The 13389-nt window shown below is 42.8% G+C and overlaps 1 protein-coding gene and 1 pseudogene across 4 annotated transcripts in view; one reads left to right on the forward strand and one right to left on the reverse strand.

Moving 5' to 3' along the window:
* The window catches only part of ARFGEF3 (ARFGEF family member 3), a 177647-nt gene that overhangs the window by 62848 nt on the left and 101410 nt on the right, over positions 1-13389 (reverse strand). For all 4 annotated transcript variants that reach the window (XM_072719995.1, XM_072719990.1, XM_072719980.1 and 1 more), the window contains 2 exons: positions 5962-6074; positions 4271-5181 (listed from right to left, as the gene is read on the reverse strand). In XM_072719995.1, coding sequence (XP_072576096.1) covers positions 4271-5181; positions 5962-6074 — 1024 coding nt within the window. The remainder of the gene's footprint in view (positions 1-4270; positions 5182-5961; positions 6075-13389) is intronic.
* On the forward strand, positions 9149-9630 carry LOC140595764 (ubiquitin-ribosomal protein eS31 fusion protein-like; annotated as a pseudogene).

The raw sequence follows: 13389 nt of genomic DNA on the forward strand, positions 1-13389 counted from the left end.
CCCCAGAGAAGCTACAATGATGTCCAGGGGCTCCCAGGCTTGCCAGAGGAGTCCAGATGCCGGGTTGGCAGAGGGGTAGCAAAATCACAGGACTCCAGGGAGCCTGTGAAATGGACATGTGAGAGGTGAAAGGCCTCTCTTTCAGATCCCACATAAGCTCCAGCTTCTGGTTTTACCCTGGAATGGGGACCCAAGAGCTACTGTCAAACATTTGGCCAGCCAGGCTGGCTGAGGGTCTGGGGTCAGGTTTGTTTTAATTTAAAGAAATAGATATTTCCTGCATAACTGAGATTCATGCTTGCTGTATTATCTTTTATGAAATTTGGTACCTTATAAACATCAAATTGCTTGTGATAAGCCTTACATGTGGTTGCAATGAATCTCAAGATGGTAACAGAACAACACTCATTTCAGGGAACGGCGATCCCAAAGCCAAGCGCCTGTGCCCCTCTATGCATCACTGTGTGAGGCTGGATCTTGCTTTTTCCTCTCTGAGGGGCCATTTCACACAGATGCCACTCTGTTCTGTGCAGGATAGGGAAGGAATTTCTGCAGCTGTCACAGCTCAAGTCCACTCCTATCTTTATAAAACCCATTTTGTTTGGATGTTTTCAAACTCCCCCAACATAAAAAACAAAAAACAAAACAAAACAAAACAAAATAAAACCCTTTAATTGCTTTCAAAGGAAAGGCTCCCTTGAAGCATGTGGAATTAAGGGGGCTCATTTCAATTGAATGTTAGTTGTCTGAGGACAGGGGTCCCTGAGAAATGCTGAGCCAGTCTGATCCCAGCTGGCAGAGCAGACCCTTATAACAAGTCCGGGAGATAACTCGATGGGAGTTTTTGACAAAATAAGGTTTCAAGCTTTTGACATCGAAGTAAATAATGAGTAAAATATCTGGGTTATCACTCAGGGAGACTCTCTCTCCTCATCTCCTGTTGTTATCTTTTAAACTTTGTCTAGGGTGAACAAAGGCCATCAGCCTGCTCTCCTGCCCCTGCAGGGTACAGATGTTTCTCTTTTATTAATCTTTCCTCCCTGAGGTGACGCTTTTGAAGGGAGGGAGAGCACTGGCTCAGTGCAGAAGTGGGACCCAGGCAAGCATCTAGCAGCTTTGGTTCACCCACTGCAATGGGCAACGGGATCCATTAACTGAGTGGTACCTGAGGAGAATGAACTTATTAGTTGCAGGAGCACAGAGCAATAGGTCCGTAATTTGGAAAAACAGACCAACTCCTAATTGGTAAAAATACTGGGGAGGTCACTAGAATGAAAAAGAAAATGACTAACTCAGTTATGGACAATTAGTAAAAATTATATTCGGAGGGATGCCCGGGTGGCTTAGTGGTCTAGCATCTGCCTTGGACTCAGGTTGTGATCCTGGGGTCCTGGGATCGAGGCACGCATCGGGCTCCCTGCAGGAAGCCTGTCTTTCCCTCTGCCTATGTCTCTGCCTCTCCCTGTGTGTCTCTCATGAATAAACAAATAGAATCTTTAAAAAATAAAATAAAATTAAGTTAAATTAATATTATTTTCGGAAACAACCAAAATATTTTAAAGTGTCTCTTTTTAATGTATTGATTCCTATATGTAAAAATGAATGTCACATCAAATTGGGTCTGATGGGACATTTTACTGGCCTTTAAAACTTGAGCAGTTTGCAACATCAAATTCTACAAAAGACTTTGCTAGGATTTATATTTCCTAATTCTCATTGGAGAGGCAGGACCTTTGAGAGCCAATCTTTACCAATATGACAACTCATTTATCTGGAATTATTGGGGATGTTGTTGATAAATATGAAGTCATCTGAAAGTTAGATCTTACATATTTAAATTCTGAAATTTCTGCAGCTGAATTGTTTTTATGGTTTTAATTTTATTTATTTATTTATGTATTTGTTTATGTATTTCTTTATTTAGGGGGGAGAGAGAGGGAGAGAGAGAATCTTAAGTAGACTCCATACCCAGCACAGAGCCCAAGGTAGGGCTCAATCTCATCACCCTGAGATCATGACCTGAGCTGAAATCAAGAGATAGATGCTTAACTAACTGAGCCACCCAGGTGCCCCAAGATTATGTTAATTTTAAATAGAAGGCCTCAAATGTAATTTTACCATTTTTGATTCAAGGTCACCATTACTGCAACCAGTAGCAGTGCTGTAATGTGACAAACAGTTGTTCTTTGGGATCACTGATGTTTGCTGGCCTGTCTGCCTTGGCACCAGGGGCACCAGGCTGGTCAGAACAGGCTGCTGAGCATCTCTCCATGTGAACATTACTAGCTGAGAAGAAGCACAGGCTCAGATGCTCTACCAAACCCCCTCAAAGGGAAGTGAACATTCCTTCCAACTCCTTCCAACTCAGGCTTTATCCGCAACTTACTTCTTAAGCCCACGAACTATTTCACATGTTAAGGGACCAAAGACCAAGCTTATTATCTACAGTCAATACGTATTTATTGAGAATAAGGCATGCATATCTTGAGGCCTCTAGTTCAGAGCACAGTGAAGTTTCTCTATAAATGTTGACTGATGAAACATGTGTGAGTGTGTGTGAGAGTATATGTGTGTGTGTGTGAGAGAGAGAAACAGGGAGAGAGGAAGAGATATACAAAACATATAGTAGCAATGCTCCATAAAACAATGACAAATTTAATGTTGGTAGCATAAAAGATATTAGGGAGAAACAATTTTTAGAAGAGTATTTAGACATTATCTTAGTCTTTCAACAAAATTAATTTTATATATGCATGTGTTCCTTTGCACAAATCAAATATCCCAACCTTATTTTTGTATCTAATTCCAAAAGGAAAAGTATTGAGAAAAAAAATGTTGAGTAGCCTTAAAAATAGGTATTTTCATATCTCAAAAAGAATCAGCACAGTTAGGAAAGCTGAGGAGTTTTATGTGTCTCTTTATAATCTCTAGATAGGTTGAGAAGTCCAGGATTATTTTTCCAGGATTAAAAGTTCTATAGATCTGCTGGTGCTTACAATTTTGGATCATTCTCATATTAGAAAATGTCCTTCCTTAAGTACACTGGAATTAAAACATGTTTTTTTGTGTCCCTTTAAACAAAGGACAATTTGGTCAGTTTCTTAAAGATACTGATTAAGCTATCTCTTAACTGTACAGGAATCAGCTTCTACCAAGTTCCAATAACTGGGCTAGACTTTTTTTTTGTATATGTGTGTGATGTGTTCTTTGTTGGGAGACCGACTATGTGCTAGACACGGTTGGAGCATGCAAGGAACTGAAAGTACAAAGGGGAGAAGGTGGATGTGTTCACAAGTAACTCTGGCAGATGTGGTAAGTGCAACAATGCACACACGCTCAAAACTCAGTGGTGGAAGAACAAATGGCGATCTTGACTTTCAACAGTTACATGTTCATTCTCAGGGCTAGTCCCTTCTATGTGAGCACAAGCCCAGCAAAGTCCATCCATCTCGGTCGTCTGTGGTCAAGAGACCCTTGAATGTCAGGGGAAGGAACAGGTGACCACCAGGAGTCAGGCACTCAGTTATTTCTGCCTTAAGTGTTTTGTACCCATTAATTGCTTTCTTTCTGTAGTACTGTGAGACAATAGAAAAAAAAATATGTATATTGGTCTCTGCCCATTTCCTGGCAGAGCTCCTCAAATCCTTAGAATTTCCTAAGTGATATGACCCCTAGAAGCACCTCTTGTTCTAGTATGTGGCTTTGACCTCATCCTGACTCCTAAATCCCTTGTAAATGTCTAAGTGATAAGGGAAACTAGGAACATCTTTTGTTCTAAGGAGGGACTCTAGGTGGGCTGCTGGATGGGGACTAATCACACCGTGCTGTGATGAGATGCTGGAATATCACACTTTGGAAGTTCAGGGGAATTCACACAGCCTGCATGTGATTCAAGACCTCACTGAAAATAGTTCATATATTGATATACCAGAAGTGCATTGCTTCGTGATTTTTAGATGCCAACGTGTAGAAAGAAGCATAATGAGAACTCCGTGTTTTGAGAGTCAGAAATGGTGATTTTGCTTTGGTCAGCAGCAGCTTGCTCTACTGCAGTAACCTCTCATTCTTTACTCTGCACCATCTCCATCTATCAGCCTCGGAGCATCCCAGCTGCCTGCAACTCAAACCACCTCCAGTAAGTCTTCTATTGCCCTGGGAGTCATTAGGATGTTTTGAGCACTTCAAGCCCCAGGCACGATGGGAATCTCCCACTTCAGCAGAATGCTCTGAATACCCTTACGGACTGTTGTAGCCAAGGCCCTTTACAAACCTGAGCAGAAGGTAGAAGCGAAGGTCTGGAGCGCGGCGTCCACCTCCTCCACGCCGGGCAGGGCCAGCAGGCGGGGCAGGAGGCTCTCCAGGGCCTGCAGGAACAGCCTGGCGCTGTGCTGGTCCGCCTCCTGGTTCTTGAGCAGTTTCAGGGACAGGGCGGCAGTCCGCAGGGACCGGTGGCCCAGGCAGTCCCGCGGGGTCTGCTCCTCCTCGGCCAGGGAGCCGTTGTCCGACCCGATGTCCGACACGTCCGACCTCCCCGAGTCCTTCTCGGCGGCCATCGAGTACTGATCACAGGAGTCGAATTCTGTCCGCGACAGGTCTTGGTCATCGACGCTGAAGTTGCTCTCGCTGTACCTGGAGCCGAAGGGCCGCATCCTGCAGTCCACCGACAGGAAGTTGGTTATGTCGGGGAAGGCGACCGTGTGGCTTCGCTGCACCACGTCGGGCTGGTCCACGGCCTCGGGCTCCGGCGCCTTGCCCGGCGGCTCCCTGCTCTCGGGCGCGGCCGGCGACCTGAGGCTGCTCTTGGGATGCTCCGGGCGCTCCTCGGCCGGCGTCCGGCCCACGGCGCCCTCCAGCGCGGTCTGGCCCGTGTCGGTGGTCACGCTGATGCTGATGTCGGGGCTCCGCTCGCTGCCCGGCTCCCACGGCGTGTGCTCCGAGGACAGGACGCGCCGCTGCCAGCGGAAGTCGGCCTCGTTGATCTCCACGGAGTCCCGGCTCCACTCGGCGCCGTCCCTCAGCTCCTCCAGGCGCAGCAGCAGCAGCTGGACCTGGCCTTCGCCCAAGCCCTTGCCCCGGCTGAGCTCGTCCAAGGCCCCGAGCAGGGTGCAGACGCAGGACACGGCGGCGTGGCACGCCTCGATGCCGCCCTTGATGCACGCCTCGGTCATGCCATCCATGATGCTGGCGCCCAAAGGAGAGAAGGAGAGCGTAAGAAGCACTGGCCAGGGCTCCACCCGAACAAGACGCGACAGCCCGGTCAACGGCTCACTGGTCAACACAGATCCTCTGAGCTACACGGGACCAACACGCGCAGGCTGGCACAGGGAAACACCCAGGAAAAGCGGCCCACCTTGAATCCCACTCTCTCTCGGTTGGCCGGCTTATCTGGACACACACAAAAATTCCAGATGGGAATTTATGATCCCCACAAGGACGGGCACTGAATAATCTCACTTTTGTATTACGCTCAGTTTTTCAGAAAGAAAGTAGTTATGATGGCTATATGATGGCTATATGACAATATAGTAGTTATGATGCTCTATATGGACACCCTCCATAAAAATAAACACGTTCCCGAACAGATGGATGTGAATACAACTATCACAAATCAGATAACATTCAGTTTTTGGTGGTGGTGGTGGGGCTACGTGAAAGGCAATCTTACAGTTATATAGTACTGTGATTCATAAAGTGTTTCCCTAAAGTAACCCCCAATGAATAATTGTACATTTCATTTTGCACCCTGGGTTTATGTTAAGTCATATGAAAATATGGAAAGCACATGATTATAATACATTGAAATAAGACCTCTCATATGGCTTGTGGGAACATTATTAGTCAATAACATTCCATAAAATGCAGGTTCATAAAAATTTCAGGGATTTAAAAACAAGGTCAAATGTATTCAGAGCAGCAGTCTTCACCAAGCAATAATAGATGGAAAAGGGGAATGTAGCATACAGTTTGAGAAGATCCAGATGAGACTTTCTTTTTGAAATTGATCTTTTTCTAGATTCTGATTCAGTGGAGCTGGGTCCTGCCAAATCACAGAGACGCTGTGGGCTTCCGAGAAGCTTTAAGAAAAAGGAAAAAAAAACAAAAAACAAAAAACAAAAAACAACAGTACGGTGAGTATCATAAAAAAGCACAAGGTTTTAAAATTGTGAGATCAAATAAGCATGTGATACACTCTAAAGAAAAAAACACAACCATCTGTAATTACAAATCTTAATAAAACTGATCTAGTATTCCTCTTGTCACCAAGTACACATTGGGTTTCCAGCTCCACATTCAGGACTGGCTTAGACAAAGCAAATTCTCTAAGGGATTGTTTCAAAAAATTTTATAGCACATAACTATAAAGCACTTGAATCTATGGTCTTTACTGAGAATGACCTATAATTTAACATCCCTGTAGTCTGTCTCATTTTGCTATCAAAGCTGGTTAGCTTCAAAAACTGGACTGATCAAGTGTATGAGGAACATTCTCCAGGACAGATCATGTTAAGGCACAAAATAAGTCTTAAATTTAAGATAACTAAAATCATATCAAGCATATTTTCTAACCACATTGGCGTGAAACTAGAAATTAATTACATTAAAAAGTTAAAACCAGAAAGTATACAAATATGTGAAGATTAAAGAACATGCTACCAAAGAACTAATGGGTCAAAAAAGAAATGAAAAAAAAAAAAAAAAAAAACCAAAAAAAACCCTTGAGATGCAGAAAAAAAAAAAAAAAAAAAGGATGTATAACATCCCAAAGTTTAAGGGATGGAGCAAAAGTAGTTTTAAAAGTTCAAAGCAGTATATGACTACCTCAAAAAATAAGAAAAGTCTCAAATAAACAATCTAGTGTTATACTTTAAGTAACTAGAAAAAGAACCAGTGAAGCCCAAAGTTAGTATTTGTAAGTAAGATTACAGCAGAAACAAATGAAATAGAGACTAAAAAATAGTAGAAAAGATCAATGAAACTAAGAGTTGGTTCTTGGGAAAGATAAAATTGACACACCTTAGGCTAGACTCACCAAGAAAAAAAACCTAGAAGATTTAAATAAATAAAATCCGAAATGAAAGAGATGTTACAACTGATACCAAAGAAAATCAAAAGATCATAAGAGACTCCTATAAACAATTATATGCCAACAAATTGGACAACCTAGCAGAAATGAATACATTTCTAGATATATTCGACCTACAAAGATTGAATCATAAAGATATCCAAACTGATCAATAAATAGAAAGGTGATTGACTCCGTAATCAAAAACCTCCCAACTAACACAAGTCCAGGACCAGATGTCTTTATCAGTGAATTCTACCAAACACTTAAAGAAGGATTAGTACCAATCCTTTTCAAATGCTTCCAAAAAAATAGGAAAGGAGAAAACTTTTCCAAACTTATTTTATAAGGCTAGCATTTTCCTGATACCAAAACCTGACAAGGATACCACAAGAAAAGAAAATTATATCCATTCAGGAAATGGAGAGAAGACATGAACAGACTTTTATCTAAAGAAGACATACAAATGGCCAACAGACACATGAAAAAATGCTCCACATCATTTGTCATCAGGGAAATACAAATAAAAACCACAATAAGATACCACTTTATACCAGGTAAATGGGTAAAATTAACAAGACAGGAAACAACAAATGTTTGTGAGGATGTGAAGAAAGGGGAACCCTCTTACACTGTTGATGGGAATGCAAGCTGGTGCAGCCACTCTGGAAAACAGTATGGAGATTCTTCAAGAAGTTAAAATACAGCTGTCCTATGACCCAGCAATTGTACTACTGGGTATTTACCCCAAAGATACAGATGTAGTGAAATGAAGGGGCATCTGCACCCCAACGTTCATAGCAGCAATGTCCACAATAGCTGAACTGTGGAAGGACCAAGATGCCCTTCGACAGATGAATGGATAAAGAAGGTGTTGTGTGTGTATATATATATATATATATACACACACACACACACACACACACAATGGAATATAACTCAGCATCAGAAAGGACGAATACCTACCATTTACATCAACGTGGATGGAACTGGAGGATATGCTAAGTGAAGTAAGTCAATTGAAGAAAGACAATTATCATATGGTTTCATTCATATGTGGAATATAAAAAATAGTAGAAGGGACCATAAGGGAAGGAAGGGAAACTGAATGGGAATAAATTAGAGAGACAGACAAACTACAAAAGACTCTTAACTCTGGGAAATAATATGAGGGTTGCAGAAGGGGAGGTGGGCATGGGGTTGGGGTAACTGGGTGATGGGCATTAAGGAGGGCATGTGATGTGATGAGCGCTGGGTGTTATATGCAACTGATGAGTTATTGAAAACTACATCTGAAACTAATGATGTTATATATGTTGGCAAATTGAATTTAAATTTAAAAAAAAGGAAAAGAAAATTATAGGCCAATATCCCTGATGAATACTGATGCAAAAATCTTCAACAAAATGTAATTAAACTAAATTTAACAATGTATTAAAAGGATCATACACCATAAACAAGTGGGTTTATTCCATGGGTGCAAAGAGATGGCTCAATGTCTACCAATTAGTGAAGTGATACACGACATTAACAAGATGAAGGAAAAAACGAAAAGATCATTTCAATAGATGCAGAAAAAGCATTCTGACAGAATTCCACAGCCACTTAGATAAAAAGTCTCAAAAAGATGAGTATTGAGGGAACATACCTTAACATAATAAAGGCCACATATTACAAACCCACGGCTAACATCATATTCAACAGTAAAAAGCTGAAAGCGTTTCCTCTAAGATCAGAACAAGACCAGGATGCCAATCTCGCCACTCTTATTTGATACAGTCAGTCCTAGCTACCACAGTTGGGCAAGAAATAAAAGCATCCAAATTGGAAAAGATGTAAAACTGTCACTATTTGCAGATGGCATGATATTATATATAGAAAACCCTACAGACTCCATAAAAAAAAACTGTTAGAACAACTGAATCCAGTGAAGTTGCAGGATACAAAATCCACATATAGAAATCTGTTGCATGTCTATGTGCAAATAAACTATCAGAAAGAGAAATCAAGAAAATAATCCTATTTACAAAGTATCAGAAATAATAAAATGCCTTCAAATCTGCTATCTGTGGAACTGCCACCAAGATGCAGATTTTCATGAAAACCCTTGCGGGAAGACTATCACTCTTGAGACTGAGCCCTCAGATACAGTAGAAAATGTGAAGGCCAAGATTCAGATAAGAAAGGAATTCTTTCTCATCAGCAGAGACTGGTCTTTGCTGGCAAGCAACTGGAAGATGGGTGTGCTCAGTCTGACTACAACATTCAAAAGGAATCCACTCCTCATGGTGTGTTGAGACTTCGTGGTGGTGCTTAAAAAAAAAAAAAAAAAAAAGGAAAAAAAAGTCTTATACCACTCCCAAAAGAAGAAGCATCAGAGAAAGAAAGTTAAATTGGCTGTTCTGAAACACTATGAGGTGGATGAGAATGGCAACAGCAGTGGCCGGCATCGGGAGGACCCTTCAGGTGGATGTGGTGCTGGAGTTTGTGGGGCGAGCCCCTCGGACAGACATTACTGTGGCAAGAGTTGTCTGACCTATCGCTTCAAGGAACTGGGAGACAAGTAATTGTATATAGGTTAGTAAAAGACATGAACTAATATTTAAAAAAAAAAAAGTGCCTAGGAATAAATTTAACCGAGGAGGTGAAAGATTGGCATACTGAAAACTCTAAGACGTTAATAAAAGAAATTGAAGGGGCGGGGCTAGATGGCAGAGGGGTGGGGTCCCCGAGTCACCTGTCCCCACCAACTTACCTAGATACTTTCAAGTCATCCTGAAAACCTACGAATTCGGCCTGAGATATAAAGAGGGAAGAGCCGGAATGCTACAGAGGGAAGAGTTTGCACTTCTAACAAGGTGGAAAGGCGGAAAAATAAGTCAATAAAAAAAGCATCCAGTGGGGGAGGGGCCCCGCGAGAGGCCGGGTTAAGGGGTGCGGCGGGAGCCCCCAGGACAGGAGAGCCCCGTCCTGGAGAAGCAGGAGCTTCACCAATCTTCCCAGACGGAAAGGCGCTTGCAGGGAGCTTGGGCAGGACCCCAGGAAGGGCGGGGATGCCCTCAGGCTTCCAGGGACACTAACAGAGGGGGTGTGCCCTGGGAGAGAGCGCCACACCCCGCGGCCGAGCTCCCTAAAGGGCTGCAGCGCGCGCCCCGTGGGGCCTCGGGAGCAGCTCGTGCAGCGGCTCCGCGTGGAGGGGGCTGTGCGCCCCGGGAGCGCAGTTCCAGTGGCGGAGGCCCTGGAACCCCGGGGGACACAGCCCAGGATCCTGCGCTCCCCTCGGGACAGGTGGAGGCAGGGAGGGCCCAGGACAGTGAGGACGCTCCTGCCGCCGGGCGCCCCTGAGCTGTGCAGATCAGCGGCCCCGCCCCCACAGCATCCAGGCCCCTGCGGACTGGGAGCTGCGGTAGTTACTGCGGGAGCTGAATCCAGGGCTGGAGAGCTGGCCGACGCCACTGTTGTTCCTCCTGGTGTCACCCTGTGTCTGGGGGGGGCGGGGTGCCAGGGAACAGGGGCCTCATGGGGTAAACAGCTCCCACTGAGCCAGGCACCTGGCAGAGGGCGGGGCAGCTCCCCCAGGTGCCCACACCTGAGAGCACAGCAGGCCCCTCCCCCAGAAGACCAGCTGGAAGGACAGGGGAAGAGCAAGTTCTTGACTGAGCAGCGCTAGAAAGCTCCACGGTAAGTCCAGGGATTTACAGTATATAGAACCAGAGGATACTCCTCCTTGTTTTTTTTCTTTCTTTGTTTGTTTTTCTCCCCTTTTTTATTTTATCTTCCTTTTACCAGTACAACTTGTTTTTAGCAACTCTGCACTGAGCAAAATGACTAGAAAGAAGAACTAACCACAAAAGAAAGAATCAGAAATAGTACTCTCTCCCACAGAGTTACAGAATTTGGATTATAATTTGATGTCAGAAAGCCAATTCAGAAGCACAATTATAAAGCTACTGGTAGCTCTGGAAAAAAGCATAAAGGATTCAAGAGACTTCATGACTGCAGAATTTAGATCTAATCAGGCCGAAATTAAAAATCAATTAAATGAGAGGCGATCCAAACTGGAGGTTCTAACGACGAGGGTTAATGAGGTAGAAGAACAAGTGAGTGACATAGAAGACAAGTTGATGGCAAGGAAGGAAGCTGAGGAAAAAAGAGAAAGACAATTAAAAGATCATGAAGATAGGTTAAGGGAAATAAATGACAGCCTCAGAAGGAAAAAAAACTACGTTTAATTGGGGTTCCAGAAGGTGCTGAAAGGGACAGAGGACCAGAAAGTGTATTTGAACAAATCACAGCTGAGAACTTCCCTAACTTGGGGAGGGAAACAGGCATTCAGATCCAGGAGATAGAGAGATTCCCCGCCCCCCCAAAATCAATAAAAACAGTTCAACACCCTGACATTTAGAAACTTGCAAATTTCAAAGATAAAGAAAAGATCCTTACAGCAGCAAGAGACAAGAAATCCCTAACTTATATGGGGAGAAGTATTAGGTTAACAGCAGACCTCTCCACAGAGACCTGGCAGGCCAGAAAGGGCTGGCAGGATATATTCAGGGTCCTAAATGAGAAGAACCTGCAGCCAAGAATACTCTATCCAGCAAGGCTCTCATTCAGAATAGAAGGAGAAATAAAGAGCTTCCAAGATAGGCGGAAACTGAAAGAATATGTGACCACCAAACCAGCTCTGCAAGAAATATTAAGGGGGACCCTGTAAAAGAAAGCAGAAGTCCAAAGAAACAATCCACAAAAACAGGGACTGAATAGGTATTATGATGACACTAAATTCATATCTTTCAATTGTAACTCTGAACCGCAAATGGACTAAATGACACCATGGAAAGGCGCAGGGTTTCAGACTGGATAAAAAAGCAAGACCCATCTATTTGCTGTCTACAAGAGACTTATTTTAGACCTAAGGACACCTACAACCTGAAAATGAAAGGTTGGAGAACCATTTACCATTCAAATGGTCGTCAAAAGAAAGCAGGGGTAGCCATCCTCATATCAGATAAATTAAAGTTTATCCCAAAGACTGTAGTAAGAGATGAAGAGGGACACTATATCATACTAAAGGATCTATCCAACAAGAGGACCTAACAATCATGAATATTTATGCCCCGAATGTGGGACCTGCCAAGTATATCAGTCAATTAATAACCAAAGTTAAGACATACTTAGATAATAATACACTTATACTGGGAGACTTCAACACAGCGCTTTCTGTAAATGACAGATATTCTAAGCACAACATCTCCAAAGAAACAAGAGCTTTAAATGATACACTGGACCAGATGGATTTCATAGATATTTACAGAACTTTACATCTAAACGCAACTGAATACACATTCTTTCAAGTGCACATGGAACTTTCTCCAGAATAGACCACATACCGGGTCACAAATCAGGTCTTAACCGATACCAAAATATTGGGATTGTCCCCTGCATATTTTCAGACCATAATGCTTTGAAACTAGAACTAAATCACAAGAAGAAACTTGGAAGAAATTCAAACATGTGGAGGTTAAAGACAATCCTGCTAAAAGATGAAAGGGTCAACCAGGAAATTAGGAAAGAATTAAAAAGATTCATGGAGGGGATGCCTGGGTGGCACAGTGGTTTAGCACCTGCCTTTGGCCCAGGGCGCGATCCTGGAGACCCGGGATCAAATCCCACGTCGGGCTCCCGGTGCATGGAACCTGCTTCTCCCTCTGCCTCTCTCTCTCTCTCTCTCTCTCTCTGACTATCATTAATTTTTTAAAAAACAAAATAAAAAAAAAGATTCATGGAAACTAATGAGAATGAAGATACAAGTGTTCAAAATCTTTTGGATACAGCAAAAGCAATCCTGAGAGGGAAATACATCACAATACAGGCATCCCTCAAAAATACAAAAGCTAACCTTGCACCTAAAGGAACTGGAGAAAGAACAGCAAATAAAACCAGAAGAGAAGTTAATAAAGATTTGAGCAGAACTCAATGAAATAGAGACCAGAAGAACTGTGGAACAGATCAACAAAACCAGGAGTTGTTTCTTTGAAAGAATTAATAAAATAGATAAACCATTAGCCAGCCTTATTAAAAATAAAAAAGACACTAATAAAATCACGAATGAAAAAGGAGAGATCACCACCAATACCAAGGAAATACAAATGATTTCAAAAACATATTATGAGCAGCTATACACCAACAAATTAGGCAATCTAGAAGAAATGGATGATTTTCTGGGAAATCACAAACTACCAAAACTGGAACAGGAAGAAATAGAAAACCTGAACAGGCTGATAACCAGGGAGGAAATTGAAGCAGTCATCACAAACCTCCCAAGA

The sequence above is a fragment of the Vulpes vulpes genome, chromosome 1 (genome assembly GCF_048418805.1).
Source record: "Vulpes vulpes isolate BD-2025 chromosome 1, VulVul3, whole genome shotgun sequence".
Taxonomy (NCBI): Eukaryota; Metazoa; Chordata; class Mammalia; order Carnivora; family Canidae; genus Vulpes; species Vulpes vulpes.